Source organism: Crocodylus porosus, unplaced genomic scaffold, assembly GCF_001723895.1.
Source record: "Crocodylus porosus isolate Cpor-Errol unplaced genomic scaffold, CroPor_comp1, whole genome shotgun sequence".
Lineage (NCBI taxonomy): Eukaryota > Metazoa > Chordata > Crocodylia > Crocodylidae > Crocodylus > Crocodylus porosus.
The window spans coordinates 3,743,723-3,770,658 of NW_017728948.1; the positions used below are offsets into that span (position 1 = coordinate 3,743,723).

Sequence of the window (26,936 nt, forward strand, 5' to 3'; positions counted from 1 at the left end):
GGCCAGGAGTGACCAGGAATAACGGTCACAAGCTGGCAGAGGGGAGATTCAGACTAGACATCAGGAGGCGCGACTTCACGGTCAGGGCGGCTAGGGTCTGGAACCGACTTCCAAGAGAAGTGGTGCTGGCTCCTGCCCTGGGGGGCTTTAAGAGGAGGCTGGATGTACACCATGGCAGGGGGTCGGACTCGATGATCTGCTCAGGTCCCTTCCAACCTCAGAAACTATGAAACTATGAGATCTTTTCCAGGGTGCCTTGGTGCCACAGCGTGTTTGCACTGTTAGATGGATTCACAAGATAAATCCAGAGGTTTCTAATAGGAATCCGTATTGCCCAAACCATTCTGCCCTGCTGTGGTCTTTCTGAATTTTTTGCAACAAAAGAATTGCTCTAGTATTTTTTCTGCGATAAAAAAAATAGTGAAAAATTAACAGCTGGCATTTTCCAAAGAGTGCCTTGACTCTATGAAGGTTGTGAACCACTGGGCTAGTCTGCTACGGCAGCCTGATAGTGGAGGAAGTTCTGTCCGAGCCCCCTCCAGCAGGCACTACAGATCCCACAACTCCCAAATGAGAGGAAAGGACCTGTCCTTTGTCCCATGTTTCCTTTACAAAAAGCTGATTTTGGTCATCCTGCGTCACAAAGAAAGAGAGCAAAGAAACCCCACCTGGCATGCCTTTGGATCTGATTTTCTCCACCCTGATGCAAATCCACTGCCTTCAGAGGAGTTCTTCATGCTTTCCATCCGCATAAGAGATGAACCAGGACCATCTGTGTCACATTTGCGTGTCATATGCTACCGACTGACGCAGAGCTGGTATTGCCCTAGTTTTTTTTTTTCAAATGTCAGCAAGTGCTACAGGAACAAGATAGCACTTTTAATTAACAAGGTTTTAATGGGAGCAAGTGAGTGGGCAGGAGAAATTAAAAGGGGGTGGAATGCGACAAGCTCCTTGATAATACTTTACCGAATGGCTATAATATAGGTTTGTAGAAGATAAAGGACGCTCATTATGGTGCTATCTAAACAGCTCATAATGCCGTGTTGAAGCCAAGAGCTCCTGGAACCATTGGATGGAAAACATATCAGAGGAGGATGGTGCTGACTGTACCGTAATGACGTCTAGCATTTGTATGATGTGCTACGTGCACAGTAGTTTGTAAAATAGGGATAATGACACTGCCTTTTGCAATGGCGGAAACCTAACCAGAGAGAAGAGTCGTGAGTGACCCAGGAGTCAGGGAGAAAACAAAGATTGCTGGGTACAGCTGATGGGTGGGGGCTGGGGAGCAGATGGACGGGGGCTGAAGGGTGGGACAAGGGCATTTTACCAAAAAATTCTCATCAATTTATCAAAACCTAAAAGTTTGCAGGAACATTTCAGTTTTGATCAAATCCTGATTGGGGGATTATGGATCAAAAGCCACAGAAGGAAAACTGGATGGGTGGGGGTAGGAGGTTGAGAGGGGTGTACACATATGGGCTCACTCATAACACATTTACCTTCCAGAATAAGCTGTAGTTAGAGTACTAGCACCAATGTCAGGGTCACCAAGCAGTTCAAGTCCCTGCTTGAACGGCGACCGCCAGACCTCATCCTTTCTCTGGCCTCTGTGAAAAGCCTCCAAAGCTCTTGGTCCCCTCCTGCTGCAGAACTGGAACATTTTTGAAATCTCGATAAGTTTTATGGGCTCAGCAATCCCTTTCCCACATGTGGCTATTTCTACGTCCTCATCCAGTTCCCCTGGATGATCCCTTACTAACAGGCAATTGATCCCCTTTGTGAGCAAATGGCATGAAAATCTCTGGATCTTTGTTTCTGAGATTTCACTTCTGGGGCATATGTTCTTGCAATCCCCCATTAACATGGCATTGTACATTTTCCAAAGACTGTCAAAAGTGGCAATAAAATCTGATGAGGAAACTGAGGCATGGAGTGGGCTGAGCCATGGTTAACCTGCAGGCCACTGGCACAGCAGAAAAATAAAACCTAGTGAGTGAGTCCTTTACTGGCATTCATGGCAGCAGTGGCATAGCGAGGGTTTGTGGTTTGATACAGCTATTTTGTGCCTCTCCTCAGGATTTCATTAGCAGTGCTTGAGCAGGGATTTGTGCCTGATCCATAGCAAGCTGTGTAGTATTTCCAAAGACTAGAAGCAATCAGGACCTTGGTTTGATGCCTCCTCCAAAAGACATGTTGCCCACAGGTGAACGGTAACCCCCTCCGACTCCCCAGTAGGACATCACTTCAGTGATGGTTCCTCTCCAAGCACACCATATCCAAGGGTTGGCCTGTCCTGATTTTGAGCTTGAAGTACAGCAGATGCTAGCAGAGAAAAGTCAAAGGTCCACCCAAACCTAGCAGGCCATCAAGCTAGCACCATCAAGGCATGCTAATTTGCAACTTTTGGACCTTTTCCATGCTAATTTGCATGGGGGTGATGTGACTACAATCACACCTGAATATGCTAGCCAGGATAGTCAGCCCAAATAGCCAGGGTCTCATGTACAGATGGGTTGACTGGGAGCAGATTTTGGCCTGATGAGGCTCAAACTCATTTTTTTCATTTTTTGGAGTCATAGCAAAACGCTTAAACTCCTCTGCAGCTGTTCATTGCAGAATCGGGGAATGGTGACTAAAAGTGAGATTCAGAGGGGCAGTGATGAGACAGCAGGAAGATTTTGATGCTGGCTCCTCGGGGACTGCAGTGTGGTTCCCGTATGGCCGCGCTCACGGACAACAGCTACAAAAATGCCTGAGCGGGAACCAGGTAAGTGGGGTTCTTTGGGGAGATGTGATCTCCTTTATTAGACCGACTGAGTAGTTGGGAAAAAGTCCTTTGCAGACTTTCGGGCACAAACACCCTTCTTCGGGGAGTCTCTGCTGGTCTGAGATCTCCAAGGACGAAGCTAATTGCGTGACAGGATGTCCCTGAGAATGCAAATAGGTGGAAATTAGGGAAACAAAAGGTAGAGAAGGAGAAGGAGGGAGGGAAATGAAGGTGCGGAAATGCCAATGGGAAGTGAGGCAAGTTGTGATATCCTCTATTAAACCAACTCAGTAATTGAGTTAATTGAGTTACTTCAGTGAGTTACTCGGTTGATCTAATAAAAGACATCACATCCACTCAAAGACCCTTGCCTGCCTATGTCCTTAGACTAACATGGCTACAACCAGCAACCCAGCAACGGGAAGTGAGGCAGACTCTACTGTACTTGAATTCTCCAAGGTAGAAAAGAGGCCATCTATGAAAAAGTAAATAGCTGGACATTAGGAAGACAAAGAATGGAAAAGGAGGTGTGGGGAGAAGAACGGTGTAAAAGGTCAGGTCTGGCAGGTACCTGGTGAATCAGATATTGGGCAGGTTGTAATGTGTCATACGTCTAGAGGAGGGACCAGACCCCAAATCTAGAGAGGATGAAAGCGCTGGGGGGGAGGGAGTGCCAGAGGACCTCAAAGGAAAGTGACAGCACTTTGGGGCAGATGCTATCTGGCACCACGGGCACCTGATGGAGCAGCTGGGCACAAAATGGGATTTTCAAGAAAACCCCCACAGGTCCAATGCTTACCTCCTCTGGAGACTTTCAGTCTCATTTGGTGCCTGGCACAACCTTTCAGCACCTAAATACCTTTGCAGATGTGGTTCTTTCCACTTATGCAGCCCCTTCTGCCCATGGGTCGCAGTGCCACCATCTCCTGGCTGCGTGGAGGTCCAGGATTAGGTCCGATGCAGCTCTAGACACTAGCATGCATTCTCCTTGTAGGTAAACATGGGGGGGAAGGCAATATGGTAAAGTGGAACTGTTTGAGAGATGATCGGACAGCTCTGGGTAGACTGCCCGCCTGCTTTCCTCCTGAAATACCAGTTTGTCACATTAAGTGGCATGGACTGGCCTCTAATTGCTTCACAGTCAATACAGCATATCATTGTACCACAATTATTTTATTTTTAGATGGACCTGCACTGGCTTGTGTACTGTCAGAGATGGAGTATTTTAAATTTACACTATTGAGTGGAGTTATTCATTCCCAGCAGATCCCGAGGGGGAGATGTGATGCAGTAAAAAAACAGTCAAAAGTATCTATTTGCCCCGTGTCCCTGGGATCCACTATCACTTCTCTAGCCAGCAACCTCCATCTCCTGTTAAAATCTTCACCTAACCCCACCAGTTCCCTGAGAACCCCCCTAGCTCCTTGCTATGAACTTCTCACCCCATCCCTCCCTGCCAAAACTTTTGAAATAGAATGGGTTGTAGAAGGAAATGACAGGCCATTTTTTCAGGTCCTGGTTAGGCAGAGGTCAAGCACCTTTGAAATACAGTCCAGCAGGTGTTCAACAGGAGAGAGTATCATCAGGGCTCTGAATAACTGCACTGAGGCATCCCACACGCTTGCTCGCATTTTCTGCACAGTATTACTTGTAGCACTTTCGTTTGTGCTGACGTGGAAGAGCAGTGACACCTTCTGGTACGACTAGTCTGCCGGGACTGTCGCCTGCAGAATCCTGAGGTTGGAAAGGCTGGCTGGTCCAGTCCTGGCACACGTGCAGGATGAGCTCTTCCTACACCATCCCAGATAGGTGCCCATCCAGCCTCTGCTAAGAGCTTCCAAGGAAGGAGATGCTATAGCTTCCTTGGGGAGGGGGTTGTTCCCTTGTCATACTGCTCTGACAGTCAGGAGATTTTCACAGACTCATAAAAAATGAGGGGCTGGAAGGGACCACAGGAGGTCACATCTAGTCCAACCCCCTGCTCCAAGCAGGACCAACTAGATCATCCCAGCCAAGGTTTTAAAACCTCCAAGGACAGAGAGTCCATCACCTCTCTAGGTAACCTGTCCCAGTGCTTTCCCACCCTCCAAGTGAGAAAGTTTTCCCTAATATCCAACCTAAACCTCCCTTGCTGCAATGTGAACCCGTTGCTCCTTTCCCATCATCTGTCACCACTGAGAACGGTCCAGCTCCATCCACTTTGGACCCACCCTGCAGGGAGGTGAAGGCTGCTATTCAATCCCCCTCCATCTTCTCTTCTGCAGACTAAATAAGCGCAGTTCCCTCAGCCTCTCGTCACAAGTCCTGTCCCCCAGCCCCTGGACCATTTTCGTTGCTCTCCACTGAACTCTCCCCAACTTGTCCACATGCCTTCTATAGTGGGAGGCCCAAAACTGGACACAGTGCTCCAGATGTGGCCTCACTGGTGCAGTAGAGAGGTAAATAATTACTGTCCTCGATCTGCAGGCAGTGTTCCTACTAATGCATTTCAGTGTTGCCAACTCTCGTGATTTTTGGTGTTGTTCTTAAAGTCTATGAAAGTCTTAAAGTTCAGAATTTTTTCCTTCAGAATACGTTTTTTCTGCTTCTTACAATGGGCTTTAACCATTGGATTCAGGATCAAGAAAGCACGCTATCTAATGATACATGTTTGAAGATTGGGATGAGGGGAGAGTAGTAGATATGCTGGAGGGCAGGGCTAGGAGAGACTGTGACAAATTGGAGGACTGGACCAAAACAAATCTCATGAAGTTCAACAAGGACAAATGCAAAGTCCTGCATTTAGGATGGAAAAAATCCCATGTGCCGCTACAGGCTGGGGGTGACGGGTTGGGCAGTAGATCTGTAAAAAAGGACCTGAGGGTGACAGTGGACTATAAGCTGAATATGAGCCAGCAGTGCGCCCGTGGTGCCAAGAAAACTAATGCCATACTGGGCTGCATTGGTAGGAGCATTGCCAGCAGATCAAAGGAAGTGATTATTCCTTTCTATTCTGTACTGGTAAGGAGTCTTGTGTCCAGTTTTGGGCCCCCAACTACAGAAAAGATGTGGACACATTGGGGAGAGAGTCCAATGGAGGGCAGCAAAAATGACTTGGGGGCTGATCTGAGGAGAAGCTGAGGGAACTGGGCTGATTTGGTCTGGGGAAGAGAAGACCGAGGGGGATTGAATAGCAGCCATCACCTCCCTGCAGGGGGGCTGCAAAGCCGATGGAGCTGGGCTGTTCTCAGTGGGGGCAGATGACAGGACAAGGAGCAATGGGCTCAAGCTGCAGCAAGAAACATTTAAGTTAGATATTAGGAAAAAACTCTCTCAGGAGGAGGGTAGTAAAGCACTGGAACAGGTTACCCAGAACAATTGTGGAATCTCCATCCTTGGAGGTGTTTAAGACCCAACTAGACAAAGCCTTGGCTGGGATGATGTAGTCGGGGCTGGTCCCACTTTGAACAGCGGGTTGGACTAGACGTGACTGACTGAAGTCCCTTCCTGGCCTAATTTTCTATGATTCTTTGAGTCTTAATTAGCAAGTTCTCTATCTCTGTGCGTGGGCAATGTCCCTGACGCCCCAAAGCCAGTTGAACATAATGCCCTTACCAGGCTCCATGCTGAGCATCATGCTGAGCATCATGCTGACAGACTACTGATGATGCAGCATTATGGAAAATGCAAACGGCTGGTTATTGTCACCAACTCATGAAAAAGGAGAGCCTGTTTTGCTTTTTTCTTTGGGGGGAGGCTAAGTGAAATTATATTTTATACATGAAGCAGTATAGCTCTGCTGCTTCTTCCCACCAGATGGCAGCCAGCCTACATAATTGCACTGTTGGTTATATAGAGTGTTCTGGCAGGGGACAGGGAACAGGAGGATCTGAATCCTCCCTTCACAGTTGTGATATTTTCAGCTGTCATCAGACAGAGCAAGGGTTGGATCTGAACCATGGGGCTCTTTGCAAGCTGGATCCAGGCCCCAGTGGATCCAGTGGTGAGGTGAGAGGTAGTGGTGTTAATTGCCGCAAGTTCCTGAACTGCAGGGATGAATGCACTCATTGCTTGCCTCTACATTGCCAATATACATCCCCAATGAGTCTCTGTAACAAGCATTGAGCAAAGGGTCCCATCCCTGTTTGCTGGGTGATACGGCTCAGCAGGCTATACCTTTGATGCTGCTAACGTGGAGTGTGAAGGCATTGTGAAGTCCTAAATGGGGATTAAGTTAGACAAGGTTTCACATGCAAAGCATTCTAATCAGTAGTCAGGACTCATAGTAGACGTGATACCTTTTATTGGACCAACTAGAGTTTTGCAAAACAAAAATTCTTTTAATTGCAGGCTTTCGGGCACAAACACCCTTCATCAGTCTTTGGAGGAAAGATCGTAAAAGTTCTCTGGGTAACAAATGAAAGTTCATGTTTCATAGGATTTCACAGATATCACCTCCTCTACAAGTCCTGATTGCTTTTTCCTCTAGGCCAGTACAGCTACAACCTGGATACCTGACGCATTCTAATAAGCACTGGCAGGATCAGGGAGCATGCACAGGTACCGCCAACCTCTGCTACATGGAGCACCATGCTCATGAACTTATACAAAATGAACCTGAAGATCACCCTGGCTTGTTGCATCTCTAGGGCAGGGGCCTGGATGTTTAGAAGCAAGAACAAACCACCAGGCATGGCAGAAGTCAGGGTAGATGCACCCCTTTCTCCTCTGCACTCCCAGGTACCCATTAAGTCCCAGGTGTCCACAAACTTTAACAGGAAGTCTTTTAGTTTCAGATTCAGTGTGATGAAGGCAGTTTAGAGCAAACCCGTGAAGAATGGCTTGCTAAAATCGGCGTGTCTATCCTGCCCACACTCAAGCATTTTCCCACCGGAAACCAGAGGATGGAACTGGGCTTTTCTCTGTGGCTGGAAAGACACATCTAGGAACTCAAGCTGCAGAGGGGGGAATTTCGTATGGAGATAAGGAGGAACTTTCTGACTACAAGGGTGGCCAAGCATTGGACCGGGTGCCTAGAGAAGCTGTGGCCTCTCCACCCTTGGACGTTTCAAAGAGCAGCTTGGACAGACACATGACTGGGATGGTTTCGACAAGGCTCCGCCTCGAGCAGGGGGCCAGACGCGATGCAAAGTCGCTTCCAGCCTGACTGTCCCATGAGATCCCAAATGGGAATATTATATTGCTTTGGACAGGGTGGGTGCAGGAAAGCAGGTCTGAGCACCCAGTGGCACCCCCAGCCACTGCCAAGAGGGCTGCTGGCCTGACCTGCCACGCAGCAGGCTGTCAGGTATCCAGGTTGAGGTGGTATTGGTCTAGAGGAAAAAGCAAATCAGGACTCGTAGTAGAGATGATCTCTTTTTATTGCACCAATAAGATTTTTGAAGAAAAAAAAATGCCTTTCATTGCAAGCGTTTGGGCAGTTCTCCTGAGTAGAAATTTTCTCCTGGGTTGACAGAAATCTTTTCTCCAATGCCTAACGAAGGGTGGTTGTGCCTGAAAGCTTGCAATTAAAAACTTTTTTTTTTTTGCAAAAATCTTGTTGATTTAATAAAAAAGGATATTCTCTACCACCAGCCCTGAATGCACCAGGCTGGGCATTTTTTTTAATGTTTAGGCTTAGTGCAAATCCACCAGCTCATCGCATCCCTCGCCCAAAATACCCAGTAGCCAATTAAATGCCACGTCCAAGAAACTGCAGCTCAGCGTCTCTAGTCACTGCCTCCACGTGTACTGAGCATGAACCACCCCCCGCCCTCCGCTCCCCGCCAATGGTATCTCCCCGCCAGGTTACAGCCCCCCCAATGGTATCTCCCCCCTGCCTAGTGCCAGAGCGCATGCGCCACGCTCTTTCCCTCCATTGGCCATCTGCCCCGTGACACCACCAATCAAGACCCAACTCCTGCCTACGTAACCTCCGCAAAGGACCCTTAGGTGCTCGTGACGGTGCCTGCAGCCGCTCCCGCGCAGGCACCCCGGGGCTGCTGGACAGGTAGAGCTTCCCCTGTCCGCTTGTCGGCGTCTCTCCCGGGGAACAGGCACCATGACGGCCACCCCTGAGCGGGGGCTTCCCGCGGCAGGGGCGGGGCTCCGGAGGGGGGCGTGGCTGGGCGGGATGGAGGCCGTGCTGCTCGCGGTGCTGGCCGTGCTGCTGGCTGTGCTGCTGCTGCTCGCCGCCCGCCTGCGGGGCCCCGCCGAGCCCGGTGAGCAGCGGGGCCGTGGTGTCGGGGGGGCCCTGGGCGGTCGGAAGTGGCCCACAGGGTCCCGGGGGGAGGGGCTGGGGTGTCAGAAGTGGCCCCTGGGCTCTCATGAGGGGGGTTAGGTCTCGGGAGTGGTCCCTGGAGCCTCGGGGAGGGGGCCTGGGATGTAAGCGAGGGGGCCCCGGGGTGGGCCCTGAGGTATCAGTATGGGACCCCAGGTTGTTGGGAGGGCCCCTGAGGTCTCGGGGGAGGGGGGTTCTGAGATGTCAGGAGGGGTCCCTAGGGCACCTACATTGAACACCTTCAAGAGCAAGTTGGATGCTTACCTTGCTGGGATCCTATGACCCCAGCTGACTTCCTGCTCTGTGGGCAGGGGCCTGGACTCGATCTTCCGAGAGGTCCCTTCCAGCCCTAACGTCTATGAAATCTATGAAGTCGCAAAGTGAAACTAGCAAGTAATCAGTTTAAAACTACCAAAAGGAAAGTGTTTTGGTTTTCTTTTCACCCAGCGCGTCATTGAAGTGTGCAGATGTTGTCACCAGATGTGATGGAAGCTGACAGTTGCACCATGTTCAGAAAGGAGTTGGACACATGCTTGGAGGACAGGCATGGGTCCGTGTTGAGTGTGGGAACAAGGGGCACGGCCTCTGAATCAGAGCTGCCTAGACCTTAAATCCTGGAGGCTGCAAATGAGAAGGGAAGAGTTGAGGGGAGAGTCCAGGTCATACCCTGCTTGCTCTCCCTTTCAGCACCTGCTCTCTGCCATTGCCTGGTGCAGACCTATTTAATGCCTACCAAGACACTATGAGCCTCCCTTACTAAGGGAGATCTCTAGGAGCACATCAACTGATTGCCTGGGACAAAAAAAAAAAGGGGGAAGAGAGTCAGGGTAGCAGGTTAATAACAAGGGAAGCCAGAAGGTGACACCAAGCAGAGCACGCCGGCCAGCGCCCACTGCTCCTGAATGAGCCGATAGCCTGTAGATGCTGAGCAGCGGAACTGCCCAGAGACCTGAGCAATACCCCACAGTTGGCCAGAGCCTTGTTCCTGGTCTGGTAGGTGGCCGGCTTGGCCAAAGCCAGGAGGAGGCTGACCTGGAGGTCCTGGGATTTGTGGGCAAGATGGACCTATGGTCTGACCCAGTAAACAATAGTTCTTACGTAAGCTTTCTAATGCAGCAGGAGCGCGCTCGGGAGCTGTGTCCATGGTTTCAGCTCCCTTTGCTGACATGATGGTAACTCTGGGTGAAGAAGTACCCCTTCCTGAACTCAGGACTTACAGCATCAGTTGTAAGAAAGGCTATGGATTGTGTGTTAACCACAGGCCAGACCCAATTATCAGTTCTCCTTATAGCCTTTCCCTGGTGTTCTTCATGCCAGAGGCTGCTGATCCTGAAAAATCAGAATTCCCTTGAGCACTATAGTACTTGCCTAGAGGGAAAATACTGGTCGTGTGAGGTCGTGGCATTGCTACTGCTTTGGACCAGGAGATTTGACCCATATAGGCCATGCCCCCAGCAGCAAGTGGGACACCAAGTGCTTACTCCAGCTTGTACTGTGAAGATCCCGAACGGTATTTTAGACTTTGGAGCAGATCAGACACTCTTTCTACTTATTGCTTTGTCTATCATAGGAAATTGTTGCAAAAAAAGTTTTACTATTACTTTCACTGGTTCAGATTGACCAGCATCAAGATACATGAGGTGCTGGTGGCCAGTAGTGTGATAAGCCCCATGTTGTGTAGCCCTGCCCTAAGAAAGAGCAGAAGACCTGGCATTGCAGCTCTGGTGACATAGCTGCAATCCAGGTGTCTGCAGCAGATGTCAAGTGTGACGATCACTGTTACCATCTGTGCCTTCAACACAGGTTCGCATCCTATTCTCATAGGGAAGCTAACGGGCTGTGGAGTGGATGCCTATGCAGTCAGGTGGGTGGCCAGCTAGCTTAGGGACCACACCAGAGAGTGGTGGTTGGTGGATCATTCTCGGCCTGGAAGGTGAGCAGTGGGGTTCCCCAGGGTTTGGTCCTTGGCCCGGTGTTAATTAATATCTTTATCTTCAGTTTGGATGAGGGTGTGGTGAGCACCTTCTCCAAGTTCATGGATGATACCAAATTATGGGGCAAAGTGAATACACAGGAGGGCAGGGAGCAGATAGAAGCCAACTGGACAGTTTAGATCAGTGGGCGGAATGTAATAGGACGCAATTCAACAAAGATAAATGTAAGGTACTCCAGCTAGGAAGGAGAAATCCCCAGCACACCTACAGGTTGGGGGATGTCCTCCTCAGCAGCTCAGAGGCTGAGAGAGATCTTGGAGTCATAGTTGACTCCAAGATGAACATGAGCCAGCAGTTTAACAAGGCCCTCAACAAAGCCAATTGCACCTTGTCCTGTGTTAGCAGATGCCTGACCAACAGGTCGAGGGAGGCGATGCTCCCCCTCCACGCGTCATTGGTCAGGCCACAGTGGAGTACAGTGTCCAGTTTTGGGCGCTGCACTTCAAGAGGGACACAGAGGATCTGGAGAGGGTTCAGAGGAGGTCCACCGGCATGATTAGTGGTCTCTGTGAAAGACCCTACGAGGAGAGGTTGAGAGATCTGGATCTCTTCAGTCTATACAAAAGACAGCTGGGGGGTGACCTTGTAGCCACCTATATGTTTATCAGGGGAGGACAGCAGGGAATTGGGGAGGCACTGTTTACCAGAGTGCCCCAGGGAAACTAGGAATAATGGGTGCAAACTAGTGAAGAGTAGATTTAGTGAAGAGTAGATTAGTTAGACATTAGGAATAAAATTTTTACAGTAAGGGTGGCCAGAGTCTGGAATGGGCTTCCAGGAGAGACGGTACTATCACCTAATTTGGAGGTCTTCAAGAAGAGGCTTGATAGTCACCTGGCTGGGGTCATCTGACCTCGGTCCTGTTTCCTGCCAGGGGCAGGGGGACTGACACGATGGTCCGTTGAGTCCCTTCTGACTTTATAATCTATGAACCAGGGCATTTTAAAAGGGAAGGTAGGGGGTGCTCATTTGAAGCAGAGGTCTTGCATGAGGAATGCACTAGAGACTGGGAAAGGCAGTTGTGGTGCCTGTGTGTTGCTAGTGGTAACTGTCATTGTGGTTGCTGTAGTATTATAGACTAGGGGTGACAAAGATGCACCTCAATGGCTGGATCCAGTGTGTGGGGCCTATCAGCCAGCCTGTGGTGCTGCCCGTAGGTCTTGGAGTGGACCCACACACGGTGTGGGCTGGATCAGCTGAGGCAGACGTGGGACCAGTCTGGGATGCATGCTGGGCACAACACCTGCTCTGGCTGGTCCAGGATATGCTGCATGCGCCACCCACTCTGTGCCAGCCCTGCATACTGGATTTGGCACGTGGGGCTAGTCTGTGCATCTCATCCAGCCTGTGGAGCAGCCCTGGGGCATTTGTCCAGCTCATGCCATTCATGCTGCCTGCAGGGCTGAATGGATTTGACACCTCTGTTATAGACCAAGTTATATGAGCATAAAAGTGTTTTTTGCTAGTGTTTTCTGTGCTAGCAAGAAAACTTCGTGTTGATATAAACTGTATTTCTAGTAGGTGGGTTTGCGAGCAGAGCTGTTGCTTTTTACTTTTGTTTTTCTCTGATAGACCTTAACTTTTTTCTAAGGCTGCAGGAACTCAGGAGCCATTTCCACTACTTCAGCCTTTGTGGCTGACATACCAGTAACTGGCTGAAGATCTAGCATTTCCTGAACTTTCAGCATTGGATGTAAGAAAGACCAGGAATTGTGTGCGTTAACCATTGGCACTGAAGTGTGTGCATTTATTGTAAATAATCTGGGATCACACACAAGCTGCTTTGTTTTTTTTCTTTTAATACATGTACACTACAATCAATTTATATTTGGATTGTTTTAATTATTTGGAAATCTCTCGTTACCAGCTGGACCTGCCTTAATAGAAAACTGATGTGACTGATTTTTCAATTTGTGTTGCATCGGTAATCTCAGGGCACACTGCAAAATAGCAGACTGGACAGGCAGGTTGGCATCAAGGGAACAACAGAGTTCTGTCCAAAACTGCTGGGGGATCTTGACGTGCGGTGGTTAGAAAATCTAGTTTTTGACAGTGCCACTGCCCTGCGGGTTCTTCTTGGGTAGGAGGCAGCAACTGTTAAGATGCTGTGTCCTGTGCTGTGATGTGTCAACCAGACATCCACCCAGGGCAGATTACAAACTAGTTTCAGGAGAGTGGAGCTGTCCACCCTTGCTTTCTGCCTAAATGGGGAAACTTCAGAACTTTCTGTCATGGGAGTCAGACTATGAAAATATTTGAGGACTGCAGCTTTAGACTGGGGCATGGGTGCCACAGGCAGCCTTTGTGTCACACAGCAGATTGGGAAGGAAACCAGGCAGAAACAAAAGCAGCAAATTGGGTAAGAGAGCACAGGGAAGGAAGCAGAGCAGCAGGTTAGGCAGGGGAAGGGGATCAGAGTGGCACTCTGGGAGGGTGAAGGCCTAATTTGTGGCACACTCGCTAAAAAGGCTGCCCTCCACCCAGCCTCCTGTAGACCATAATCATTTAGTAACTGCAGGGAATCAAGAACTGAAATTTGTATTTCCTTAGAAAGGCCACCTCCAGCAGGATGGTGCTCTTAACTTCAGGCCTGGCTATTTGATTCTACTGAGAATGAAGAATACCATCCAGTTAAGAAAACCACCAATGCATTATCTGTCACTATAGGTTTGGAAAACTGAAGCTTGGCAAAAGGGAACAAGAAGATCTTTGCTTTCTGTGCTAATTTACCCCATCCAGTGATATATACCAATGCTACAATGCAGTATCATAGAATGATAGGGTTGGAAGGGACCTCATGGATTTCATAGATGTTAGGGCTGGAAGGGACCTCGTGAGATCATTGGGTCCAGCCCCCTGCCCAAAGTGGGTCAAATCACCCCAGCAAGATGAGCATCCAAGTGTTTCTTAAAGGTATCCAGAGTAGGTGCTTGTACCTTCTTGGGGGAACCTATTCCAGACTCTGGAGACTTGGACGATAAAGAAGGTTTTCCTTATGTCCGGTCTAAAACAATCTTCCAGCGGTTTGCGACCATTAGACCCTGTCTTCCCTTGGGGTGCCCTGGTAAACAGATGTTCTCCCAGTTCCTGATGCACCCCCCCTTATGGACTTATATGCTGCCACCCAGTCACCCCTGACCTCGGGGATCATCTGGTCAACACCCCCCACCCCCTGGCCACACATACAAGCAAACTCAAGGTGAGCTATTGCTGACCTGTCTCAGAAAAAAGGCCTTTCAGTAAAGTTGTATGCAGTTTCCAGCCATGCTGCTTAGTTCTGCAGTCTCAATAGATTTCACTTGCTGAGTGAGCGCAGTATTTGGCTAGGAGATGGGGACACTGCAGGAAGTGATATGGGGCAGCTGATTCTGCAGGTCTGGAAGGCACACCTTGCAGTGCTGCTTTTCCACATATATCATCAAGTGCAGCAGGTGGTGCTCTTTCCTCTTAGTTTGTAGGGAGCTGGTGAGCCAGCATAGTTTTGCAATGCTGCTTTAATATCATGAACATCGACAAGCCCAGACACATCCTTGGCTTGCTGACTTGCTGTGATATAAGAATGATGATGTGGTGTGGGAAAGATATTTTGCTTGCCCATCAAAAAATGTCCCCTTGTACATGGCAAATAGAAATTTTACCAGGCTTCATTCAGTGCTCGTGGTAGAGGTGATAGCTTTTATTAGACCAACAAGATTTTTGCAAAAAAAAAAAATCTTAGATTGCAAGCTTTCTGGCACAGACACCCTTTACGAGCACTCGTGGTGCTCTGGTGAGGTACCGGAGGACTGGAAGAGGGCCAACGTGGTGGTCCCCATCTTCAAAAAGGGGAGGAAGGAGGACCTGGGAAACTATAGGCCGGTTAGTCTCACCTCGATCCCAGGCAAGCTGTTCGAGAAAATTATGCTGGCACGCATCCAGGAGGGGCCAGCAGGGGACTGCATGTTTAGGGGCAACCAACATGGGTTCATCAGTGGCAGGTCCTGTCAGACCAACCTGGTGGCGTTTTACAAACTATGAAACCCTTCATCGGGCATTGGAGAAAAGATCGTAAAAGTTCTCCTGGGTAAAAATGAACGTTCATGTTTCATAGGATTTCACAGAGGAATCAATAGATGAAATACTCCTCTGGGCAGGCAGTTCTTGGGTGCAAAGGTGTCTCTGAGGCTCTGTGAGCATGCAGATTACCTTGAACAAAGGCAGGAGCGGTATCTTGGATTTCAGGTGATCAAAGTTGCTTCTTCCTTTTGAAATTATGAAGACTTCAGTTAAAAAATCAGCTGAAATTTGATATCTTCTATATGTCAGATATCCAGGTTGTAGCTGTATTGGTCTAGAGAAAAAAGCAATTGGGGCTTGTGGTAGAAGTGATATCTTCTATTAGACCAACAAGATTTTTGCAAAAAAATTCTTTAGTTGCAAGCTTTCAAGCACAAATACCCTTCATCAGGCTTCATTTGGAGGCAGCTTTTTTGGCCTGGAAGGTCGAAATGAGGACCTAAGTCAGTGACTGCCAACCAGAGTGTTGCAGCACCCTAGGGTGCCTTGAGATCCTTTCATGGTGGGCCCGGCACCATGCAGTATTACCATTGATAACATGATTCACAAGATAAACCAAGAGATTTCAAATAGGAATCTCTAGTTAAAAGCATTCTGCCCTTTTGTGGTCTTTCTGACTTATTTGCAACTGAAAAAGGTCTCGATTGTTTTCCTGTAGTCAAAAAACTTGTAAAAACCAAGTGCTGGCACTTTATGAGGGTGCCTCAAGTCTGGAAAAGTTGAGAACTGCTGTCCTAAGCCTTATCCAGTGAAACGCCTTCATGGTGCTCTCTCTTAAGGGTATAAAGGGCAATGCCTTTGCTCAGTTCCACTTTAAAACTGTGCATTGTGGCTTCCCAAATCCTCCTATATTATCAGACAGAGGTGGTATTCTTTTCTGTTGTGCTGTGCTGTACTCTCAGCTGCTGCTGTTCACCGCAGAGCCAGGTGGAAAAAATTGCTATATAAATAGTGTAATGTGCAATGCAGTTTACACGCTGGAACCATTAGGCCTCATTAAGGTACCAGCTGTGTCACTATTCTGACAGTTTTCACCATGGGGAGGCAAAGCTAATCTTACAAGTAAGAAAATCCAGTCCACCCCTGAAATGTGTCCATTGTCTCTAGAAATACCGAAACATAAGAAAAAGGTGTTGACAAAATTTCATAGATTTCAGACATCAGGGCTGGAAGGGGCCTCGCAAGATCATCGGGTTCAGCCCCCTGCCCCAGTGGCAGGAAGTCAGCTGCCGTCAAACGATCCCAGCAAGAGGAGTATCTAATTCAACATGCTTCCAAGCCATCTCCGCTTTCCTGCTTTTGCTTTTATTTTTCATTATCTGTTTGGCCTTGTCTTTTAAGTGGGGGCTTTGTCACGTGTGGTTATAATTTGTTGAGGGCTTTGTAGAGTTCAAGGCCACCAGGAACTATTTGATCACTTAGATTACCCTACTGTATAGCATTAACCATTGAGTCTGGCACAGCTGCTCCTGTATCTAGTCTCAAGACTTTAGTTAGATTATGCTAGCTGTCCGAGCAGAGAAGAAGGAGAGCGACTGAGGCACCACAAATGCTAGATATGGACAACGAATTGAGAGATGGCCAGGTGACCCCTGCCAGTGAATGCTCCATAGGGAAAGACCCCAAAGCCTGTGAGATCCTGGCTGCTGTGACCAACATGGGGCAATTTGCTCCTGACTCTCAATCTGGTGATGGTTTCGATACACGTGTTGGCAAGATCCGCTTCTGGGTGCGTAAGGATACGCTCAGTACCGATTGGAGTGCTGGTCTGCCTCCTGCAGCAGTAACCAAGACAGTGCCTTGGGGAGCAAAAATAGTCAGAATGCCTACGTGAGCCTACAGGGCCCATTAGGTTAGTGTGGTTTATAGCCTGCTTGTTAATATAAAGAATATAAAGCTCAGTCAGTTCCCATCTGAATAAATCAGCAATGCAGGGTTACCTCATGTAGTTGGCAGGCGTCAGCCACATTCGGGTGGTTTTGTTTGTGTAAATAGCCTACTGCTTCGGGGAAAAGCCCTGTCCTGCTGAGAGATTTGAATAAAGAGAATGTGGTCACTCAGTTTGCACATTTGTCCTTCTGAGGGTTGAGCACCCTGGCTCGAAATGAGCATGCAGCTTATAAATAGATCCCTTTATCACAAAATGCGAAACAACCATCTCCCCTTTCCAGGGCTCATGAAAAAAAAGAGAGCACCAAATAAGCGAGCACTTCTTGATACAGCCAGGCAGGGACTTTGTAGATGTTTCTAGGGGAAGGTGTTTAATCTTTTAGATGGGCAGATACCCAGGTTGGGACTGTGGCATGGCTTTAAAGACTAAGAAACACCAGGCTCCTGTGTTGTATAAATGCCTTCACGCAACCTCTAGGCCCATTACTGACTGCCTGGGTAAATGATGTGCTCATCTGTCTTTGTTTTTCACGCCTGTTCTCTTGCATATCAAAGCTCATGAGGGCATGTGGCAGGTGTAAAGATGCAGCCTTTGCCGCTCCCAGAACTTTCAGCTTAAACCATGGGCACATTGCAGGAAACAAGGGCACCAAACAGACGGGAACATTTTGAGGTAGGAGCCTGAAGGGGTAACGAGCACATGAATGCCGAGATGCCCTTACAAATAGCACAGCATGTTGTGTTCAAGGCATATCCAAGCTAGCTGAAAGCTTGTTCACTCAGGGGCTCCTAATGGGGAAGCTGCAGTAGCAGGTTGCCCAGGGTGGAGTTAACTAGTTACCCAGGCCCCTGGGTGAGTTTTGCAGCCCATGATGAGCTCTGGGTGGCAGTGGCTCTACCGTTTTTGGTATCTCACTTAGCTTAATTTAATCTGGGTTGAGAGTATCTGCATGAGTGATAACCACAGGGGGGGGCACAGTAAGCGTTGTTCTCTTATAATGGGTATCCCACTAGCAGGCAACATATTGGGAAGGATTTGATGGAAGTGAAGACTTCCTGTAGTCCTTGGAGGAAGCAGAATGGAAGGTGCTCCGGGCTTGATCTTGCAAGGAACTGAGCCAACAAAGTACTTAAGCATTCACTTAATTTTGAGTGTGCGTGTCCAGTAGACTTCAACAGGACTCTTCATGCATTTAAAATTTATTATATCAGATATTGGGCCGACACGAGGCCTGGGCATTCTGCGATTTGCAGGATTGAGCCCTCCATCACTCCGAGAATGGTATGTAACGACTGTGTGGGAGAAGCTGACATCGGAGGTGGTGTTGCCAGAGCCACAGAGGTCTGGAGATGAGGGATGCAACCACATGTGTGGCTAACAATGGAATTGTGGAGGGCCTGGAAGGGAAGAACAAGAAGTGTAAATCTGATACTGGGAATGAAGAGCTAGAAGATAGGAGGGATGTGGGGAACAAGGAAGGCCATCTCTCTCCATCTAGGACTCTCTAGCTGTAATATTTTAATGTAAAACAGGAATAAGGTGACTCTGAAGATGATTGAATACACACTTGAAATGTCATGCCGGCAGCTTGTTCCTTTGACTAACTGTGCTCCCCTAGCACCCTCCCTGCCTATACGTATATGTTTTGGGATAACAGCTTTGTATCCCCATACCGATTTACATGGCAGCAGTACATGCACACAGGTTGCAGTCTGTATTTGTCAGCCAGGTTGTGTTACAAGTGCAGTGATACATGCATCCCTTCCCAAAACATAAGCGTGCTCACACAGTTTGAACCATCCAGAGAAGGGAGACCCCATTCTGAATTTGTTGAAGTAAAAAACCAAAAAATAAGTCTGCTTCATCTAAGAAGAAGCGAAATGTTTCTGGGCCCCACCTTCTGCTATCTCTGAAATGACTGCGCTGGCCATCTTAACCAGATGTGGGAAAGTAATGGTGGTGTTTTAGGTATCCAGGTTGTAGCCATATTGGTTTAGAGGAACAGGCAATCAGGACTCATAGTAGAGGTGATATCTTTTAATAGACCAACAAGATTTTTGCAAAAAAAATGCTGTTAATTGCAAGCTTTCTGGCACAAACACCCTTCACTGGGCATTGGAGAAAAAATCATAAAAGTTCTCCTGGGTAGAAATGCAAGTTCATATTTCATAGGATTTCACAGAGGAATCAATAGATGGAAAACTCCTCTGGGCAGTGAGTTCATAGCTGGTACGAAGCCCCCCTGATCTCCGTTGAGGATCTATGATGATGCAGATTACCTTGAAACAAAGGTAGGAGCAGGATCTCAGGTTTCAGGTGGTCACAATTCCTTCCTGCTTGGGGAAAATACGAAGATTTCATTTTAAAAAATCAGCTAAAATTTGATACCCAACGCATGGAAGATATCCAGGCCTGAAAGCTTACGATTAAAGACTTTTTTTTGCAAAAATCTTCGTGGTCTAATAAGAGATACCATCTCTGCTACAAGTGGTGGTGGTTTTTCTTTTCAGTTCACCTTTTGACCGAATAAGAGAAAATTCAGCCCGAGGAATACACAGCCATCTTTCTTTTTTTCCTGGAATGGTCCAAGTGTTATGCCACTTATTTTCTCTGTTGCTCCACTGCATAGGTACTATACCAGATAAGAAACAGTCTACACTCTGAAAAGACTTCCTTCAAATTGGACAAAACGGGTCAATCACCCATGTGTTACACAAGGCAAATGGAAGCAGAGAGGGCCACGGGCTTGGGGGTAAAAGGTGCAAGGTAGGGTGGCATGTTGGAGATCAACTAGTTCAGTGTGGTACTTTGGTATAGACCTATCACAAGGGAGTGGGATACCCATGGGACCCACCAGCAGATAGCTGGGACAGGAGCTGGTGAGGTGGAATAAGCTTTGCAGGCAGGATTAAGCAGGGAGATAATTCATCTTGTGGGAACAAAATGTGGAATTAACTTCAAACCCTTTGTGCAAGGTGGAGCTGGGTGTGAGTCGTGACGGGTGGGAGTGAGATAAATGTAACAAGAAAAAGCAAGGAGGAGGAAGTCTGCAAGTAAGGCAGGAAAAGGGTCTGGCACAGGGTTGTATGTGGGCATGTTTGAAGATCTCCTAAGGCCTCTCTTCCTCCTAGGGCTGCTAGATATCTTTAAAAATCCAGGTGGATTAGATGGGAAGTTCCCAGAATGCTCAGTGTTGGTTTGACCTGCGCATGAAATAATCATTTTGCTTCAAGTATAATTTGCTTTAATGTTGTTTCCATTCCATTCCCCTGACTTGTACTCTGGGGGCCGTGTCCAGACAAGTACAGACGTTTGTTTGCCCGGGGCAAGTAGCAGCAGCACACCTTGAGCCACTGCTGCTTGTCCCCTGGGAGCACCCATGCCTGTGTGCTCTGACATGCGGCAGATGGGGTTGAGGAAACGGAGACCAGCACAGGTGCTGGCCCCAGCAGCCTTACCTGGGGGACTCCCAGGGCTGCAGTCACAACAAGAAGCATGGTCAGCAGCTGGAGGGTGGCTCTGGCTGGCCATGCTCTGGTTTTGGGTGACACACACTGCTGCCATGTACACCACCCCGCTTCTTTTCAGCATGGGTTTTTCTGATGCTGGGATCTCCCAGAGTCAAAAGAAAAAAACCCAAGTTGCAAGGTAGAAGTGTGGAGAATGCCACACACTGCACATGTGGGCATCACAGACAGGTCTGCAGCTCCACATACCGCACAACTTCGCTGATCTGGATGTGGCCTTGGAGCACAGATTCTCTTGCTCTAAGTCTGCAAAACAGTAGGTGTTGCCATACATGGATAAGGAGCAGGGGTAGACTGGCATTCCCTATCTCTGAAAATACCTGGTGCAGACCTCCCCAAATCTTCCCCCACCTTGCAGTAGCAGGAGGCAGCTGATGAGCAAAGCAATGGTGACAGCACAGCCATGTAACACTTCCTGTTCTCCCTTTTCCAGCTGAGGAGGAACACCAGCGAGATGTGGCAGCAGCAGTGGCCAGGCCTCGGCCTCATGCCGAGGAGCGGGGCGAAGGCATGCCCAGGCGCCGGAGGAATATGGGGACCAGGATGCTGGCTGAGAGGAGAGCGCAGCAGGTAGACAACTGGGCAGATGGTAAGTTTTGATTCAGCCAGCTCTGTTTGTGCAAACGAATACTGATCTGTACGAGCAGATGATTGGGATGGGGAGGGGGCAGGCTCCCAGAGAGTCCTCTTCAGCTGGGGTCCAGAGATTCTGCAGCCTGAGTCTGATCTGCCTCAATATCCTGATAGTATGAGGATGAATTTACATAGCACTCCCCCGCCCCCCGGCTACTCCAGTGTTTTCAGTCTCTTTTCTCAAGAGATCACTCGCCCTTCAGTGAAATGGAGCTGTTTCTGCGGTGCATTCTGTGCCATCCCTCTGACACGACTGTTTCTAGGAGGGCTATGAAGAATGCTGCTCCCCTTCTAGTTGAAATCACAAGGAGAAATGGGAGGAGAGGGGGTAGAATCAGCACCTTTTACATTATACCCGTTCTAAAAACAAAAGCTACCCTGTTGTTTCAAGACACTGATTTAGCACTAACTTGAGGGAAAGTACTAGCATGCACACACCGGTTCTGCAGCATCTGGATTTTCCCTGGGCTCCCATCCAAATATGGATCCACACAGGCCCTGCTGAGCTGACAGTCGCATCAGAAATGTATTTTATTTATTCAGTTATTTGGTTGTTATTGCTTACAAGTATTAGATTGCAGTATCATATCCTAGAGTTGCAGGTCAGTGTGAACAGTCCCATGGTTTTTGTTTTGCATGTAGAGATGGCAACAGGGATATTCTGACATGTAAGGAGTACAAAGGATTTTCCCAACCACAACCACAAGTCCTGCCATCTCATTGTTTTGTTTTGTTTTTCTTACAAATCGGCTGTTTCCATTTTGCCCCTGCTAGCCACACAGAGCTGGTGCAGTTGTGGGTCTGCAAACTACATCTCTCAGGCTTGCAGTGTCATCTACAGCATTATTCAGTTTGGAAAGTCTTCCCTGCTCAAATGGAGCGAACAGAAGACTCCAGCTTGACTCCCGTATCCCAGCTTACCGTTTTAGGCTTTCCATCCACATACAGAGCGAGGTGGATCCTGTTGAGCTTGAGCTTGCATCAAAAATTGCAGTCTTGAAGTGATAGTTTGGGCAGGAGGGAAATTTGCTTCTTGGGAAGCAGAGCATGTTTGAGCTGCACTTTTTGAGACACTACACATAGAACTGCATGAAGCCTCAACTTGGAGAGAATCATACTTCCCCCCACTTGCAAACATGCTTCCCTGCTGTTTCCAGCAGGCATTTTGAGTGCATCTGGCAGGTAAATGTGTTACCCAAGTCATCAATGTCTAACAGTTTCACAAATGGTAAATTTGATGGTTCTGAACTTTTCAACTCTAGCTGCTGCTTTTGATGTGCTAGCACCCAGTACAGAAAATGAAATCTGAACTGCTTTTGATGTCTGAGGCCTGGACCACTCAAACTTTCTCCATGGGAGCCAGCCGTGAAGCTATCAAAGCAGCGCTCCTCCTATTAGCTTGCCATGTTAGCGGTGGCAGAACGTGTTGTGAGCCCTTATGAATAATTCTTTTGCAACTTGGTGCACATCAAATGCAAGCAAATTCACTCTTTTACAAAGTTTTCTTTAAATTGACATTCCTCTTTTCCCCCCCCCCACCCATGTCCTTTCTCTTACCTCTATCTTTTGCTCCCCTATGCCGCTTTTCCTTTCAGATGCTGATTCAAATTCTGTGGGTAATTGAGCACTGCCACATGGCCCTAGTACTGTGGCAGGAGCATGGGCATTTAAAGACTTGCTGCTCTTTTGTGGGCTGCCTATGAAAGGGTTGCAGGTATCCATGCTTCAGTAGATGTCTGGCTAAAATAAGCCAGTCTTCGCTCTGCTTTTATGTTTTGAACTTTTACCATGAGCCAGATGCTGCAGTTTAGCTGTGCTGTGCCTTCAGCTGTTTAGCTGTGCCTTTGCAGCCTCCTGGTACTGTGCCAGGTTGGGTCCTGGCATAAGTTAGAGTGGGCCTAAAACTCATCTCAGCCAGCTGCCAAAGATATCAAGGTACCTGATGATCATGGGGGTGCATAAAGATGCTGTGGCTTGCTCACATGCCCCTCTCAAAACTCTCCAAGGTCAGTGGGCTTGGAAAGAGGGATGTCATAGGAGTCTACTGTCAGTTGAAGATGCGACCCCCTTCCCTCCCTGCCATAAACCTCCGGGGTGCCAGTTCTGCTAACTTAAGGTCAGCTTTGCCACCCAAAGACTAGCAAAACATGGCCCTAGCAGCTCTGAGATTTGGGCCCCCCACATGATTTTTTTTTCATTGGTGCACTGGGTGTGGGTGGTTTTGAGTTTTTTTCGTCTGCCAATTTAAAATTTAATACTAAAATAAGAGACCTTTAAAGGGAAGAAGGGTGGCCATATAATTCTGCTGCCTCACTTCAGTACTGAAATCTCATGTAGACTAAGAAATCTTAACCCTAAGTTATTTCAAAGGGGATTATTGTTAATGGCTTCTCTCTGCCCTTGCTTAGCCCATTTGTATGGCCAGTTAGATCTGTGTTATCTATGCAAATGCTTTTAAAGATGAAGATAAACTCATTGAAGGGTTACTTTTTCTGTACTGGGGCTAGTATCTCTTGGGAAAGGACAAACATTTAATGTAAACCAGGATGGAAAAGGATTGATTTGAACAGGTCAAAATATTGATCCTGAATGTGTGGAGCAGAATCAATCACTAAACTCCTTATTGCAGCTGCAGCTTCCTGTGGTTGGGGTGGGGCAGGACATCTGAATTACATGTAGGTTGACCTGGGAGGCGGGTGTGGGGGGTGGTTGAAGTAGCAAATGTCAACAGACTCTTCCCCCTACGTTTTGCAAGCAAGATCTCTATTCAAGAGTTCCACGTGGGCTGCCCCACATGGTGTAGACAGGCATATTAGCCAACTCTCCCATGCTGAGACTTTCTCAGTGGTTAGGTGACTACTTCAAGACGATCATGTCTTGTGAAAGTAACAGCAGCTATTAATACTTTGCTCTAGTCAGAATTGTTGGGCAGATTTTTTTTCTTCATCACTGACAAAGCAATTCTCAAAATGAGTGAGCCCAGGCAGCTCCGTTCCAATCTTCTGATTGCTGCGTTGGCCTACAGGAATAAGTTTGGCCTGGCATGCCTTGCCCTGCGGAGGATGCTGCTGCTGTGAAACGCACAGATCATGAGTTTCTCGATACAGGGATTTGGTCACATCTTTGCACACAACAATGCAAACCTGTACAGTTATTATGAATACCAGCATTGTATTATTGTTGCAGCCATGACAGTCCAGGGACTATGAGAGAAGCAAAATTTGGTAGTGGCTTTTATTGGGCCAACTATTATAGTTGAGAAAGATGTTAGATAAGTTTTAGGGCACCAAATGCCCTCCCTTAGATCTGCTTCTGCTCCTTTCCCAGACCCGAGGAAGAATTGTTGTCCAAAAGCTGGTCTGGCACCTCTCCCAATTAAATAGTCTAGCAAAAAATCCTCAAACAAATCTTTCTTCACGCACAGTCCCTGAACCATCCCAGCTGCAGCAACACTGCAGTGCTGTTATTAACAGTTGTACAGATTTGAATAGTTCTGTACAAAGACGTGATACAGGCAGTGTATTGCGAAACTTGCAGTCTTGCGTGTTTGTCAACACAGCAGGGCTGGACAGAAATACCCAAGATGGCTTTGAACATCTCTGCCTCTGCACTATGGATAAGCTCCAAATGAGGCATAACCCAGCGAGGGGCGCCCGTCTGTCGGACAGCTTTTTTGGGTTGGTGTCAGAGCAGTAAAGATGATAACAATAAGATGAGTGTTAAGATATCGAATGCCCCATGTTTGTATTTCAGACTAGTATGGGAGAGGAAGGAGGATGGTAAGTTAGGGTTCTTGCATGTAAAGAATATTATCTGTAATTGGAGGCTTTAAACTCTTTAGTTAACTCTCAGGTAAGTAAAGAGGACCTTTTGCTGGCTGTGTGTTCCTGAGTTGCCCAAAGCCTGAGCTGCTGTTGTGGAGGCTGTTCTTCATCCTGTAATCTATAGGGATTTTGCTGAAAGCTTTTACTCAGATGTCAGGCAGTGCGTTGAGAAACCAGTGGTTCTGTTTTCAAACTCAGCTTGTGATCCCTAAGTAGCTGGATGTTGCCATTTAAAATGTTTAAGTTTTCCTTTACTGCAGGGGTGGTAAGCATGTGGCCGGAAGGCTGGATCTGGCCTGTGGAGCTGTGTGATCTGGCTGGTAGGTCACTGGACCACCCTTATGTGCTGGTACCAGCTCCATACGCTGCTGTGGCACCCCACTGGACCCAGCCCTGTGCACTTGCTTTGGGGCCCATCCAGATTGAGTTGTGCCAGAGCTGGTGCATGGGTCGGGTCTGGCAGGGCGCCGCTTGCAGCACAGGCCCCATACTGTGTATAGCGTGTACAGCCAGTCCAACCCTGCACACCAAATACAGCACACACCAGCCTGAGGGTGCCCATTGTGCATGCCACAGTCTGGGCTGGCACTGTGGCACACGCTGCCTGCAGTATGTGGGCTAGACCCAGCACTTCATGATGCACAGGGAGCTCCAGGTTGTGGGCTGTATGTGGTGCCCCAGACAGACCCCCTGTGCTGTCTGCAGTGCCCAGGCCAGCCTGGGCACTGCAGGCAGCATTTGCCACATGCACAGCAAGCCTTGGGGCCAGCATGGGCTACGTGTGGCACAGGCTGGACCTGGTGCCGTGGGCATTGTGCAGGGGGTTGACTGTAGACCAGCCCAGAGATCCTCATCCTACTGGCAGGATTGGATGAGATCTTCACCCTGGCACCCTCTGCCAGACAGGAACCAAAGTCTTTCTCAGCAGCATTGATTTAACTCTAGGGGCAAAAAGGAAAGTATTGTCCCCACAGAAGAACTGTTGTGTAGATGAGACAATAGTCTGGTGATCAGAAGTTCCCAAGGAGGCACTTATAAGCCCTGCAGTCTCCAGCACAATAGACTCTGCTGAGCTAATTTGTTTACCCACCAGCTTAATTTGTAGAATCATTTATTACTTGTATGACTGCAAATTCTCAACTGAAATCAAGGCCCCCTCGTGTTAGAGGCTTGTACACATGCATGGTAAGTGGCATTCAGCAGACCCAAATGAGGGGAAACTGGGGTGCAGATAAGTGAAGTGACTCCAAGGTTCACAGTGGCATTGGGAGCACAACCCAGGTCTTCAGACTCCTATCCAGTGCCCTTGTCACACCACAAAACCACCTGGCCTCCTGCTGTCCTTAGAGAAACATGGTTGAGATTCAGTTGAACCTGAAACTGGTGGGTGGAACCCTGCCCTCTATCTGAGAAAGCCATAAAGAAATGGTTAGTCTCCTTTATGAAGTGATAGCAATCTTCAGACTGTAAAAGGCCACTTGGGAGGGCTTCGGTGGTATTGTTAGAGTGGGAGTGAGCATGTTGGAGGGTATGCGGAGGTGGGGATGGGGAAAAGCTAGAGCGAAGCAAACAAGCAGACGTGCAAAAACAAAAAAGGACTCTCTAGAGCAGCCTGAGGTTACACGACCCAAGAAGGCTTTCAGAGACAGCTGCCAGTGGCTGCTGGCTGCAAAAGCTGGGACGCTCAGACCATGGGCGCTTGGTTTATGTCATACCTTTCATGCTTAAGCAAAGGGGACGTTGCATTTTCTTTCATTAAAAAAAGATTGTATCAAAGAAACAACTTCTCTTAGTCACCAGTTCTTCTCCCAGCTAAGCAAGGGCCCAATTTGTAGCTAGCAGCTTGAGTCCAAAAGATGTCATAGATTTCACAGACATCAGGGCTGGAAGGGACCTCGGAAGATCGAGTCCAGCCCCCCACCCAAAGGGCAGGAAGTCAGCTGGGGTCATAGGATCCCAGCAAGATAAGCATCCAATTT

The 26,936-nt window shown here is 48.2% G+C and overlaps 1 protein-coding gene across 1 annotated transcript in view; it reads left to right on the plus strand.

Annotated features, from left to right (window-relative positions):
* Positions 1 to 8,859: 8,859 nt before the first annotated feature.
* Positions 8,860 to 26,936, plus strand: part of DDRGK1 (DDRGK domain containing 1) — a 28,634-nt gene continuing 10,557 nt past the window's right edge. The window contains exons 1-2 of the mRNA XM_019553474.1: positions 8,860 to 8,973; positions 20,934 to 21,089. Coding sequence (XP_019409019.1) covers positions 8,886 to 8,973; positions 20,934 to 21,089 — 244 coding nt within the window. The 5' untranslated portion in view covers positions 8,860 to 8,885. The remainder of the gene's footprint in view (positions 8,974 to 20,933; positions 21,090 to 26,936) is intronic.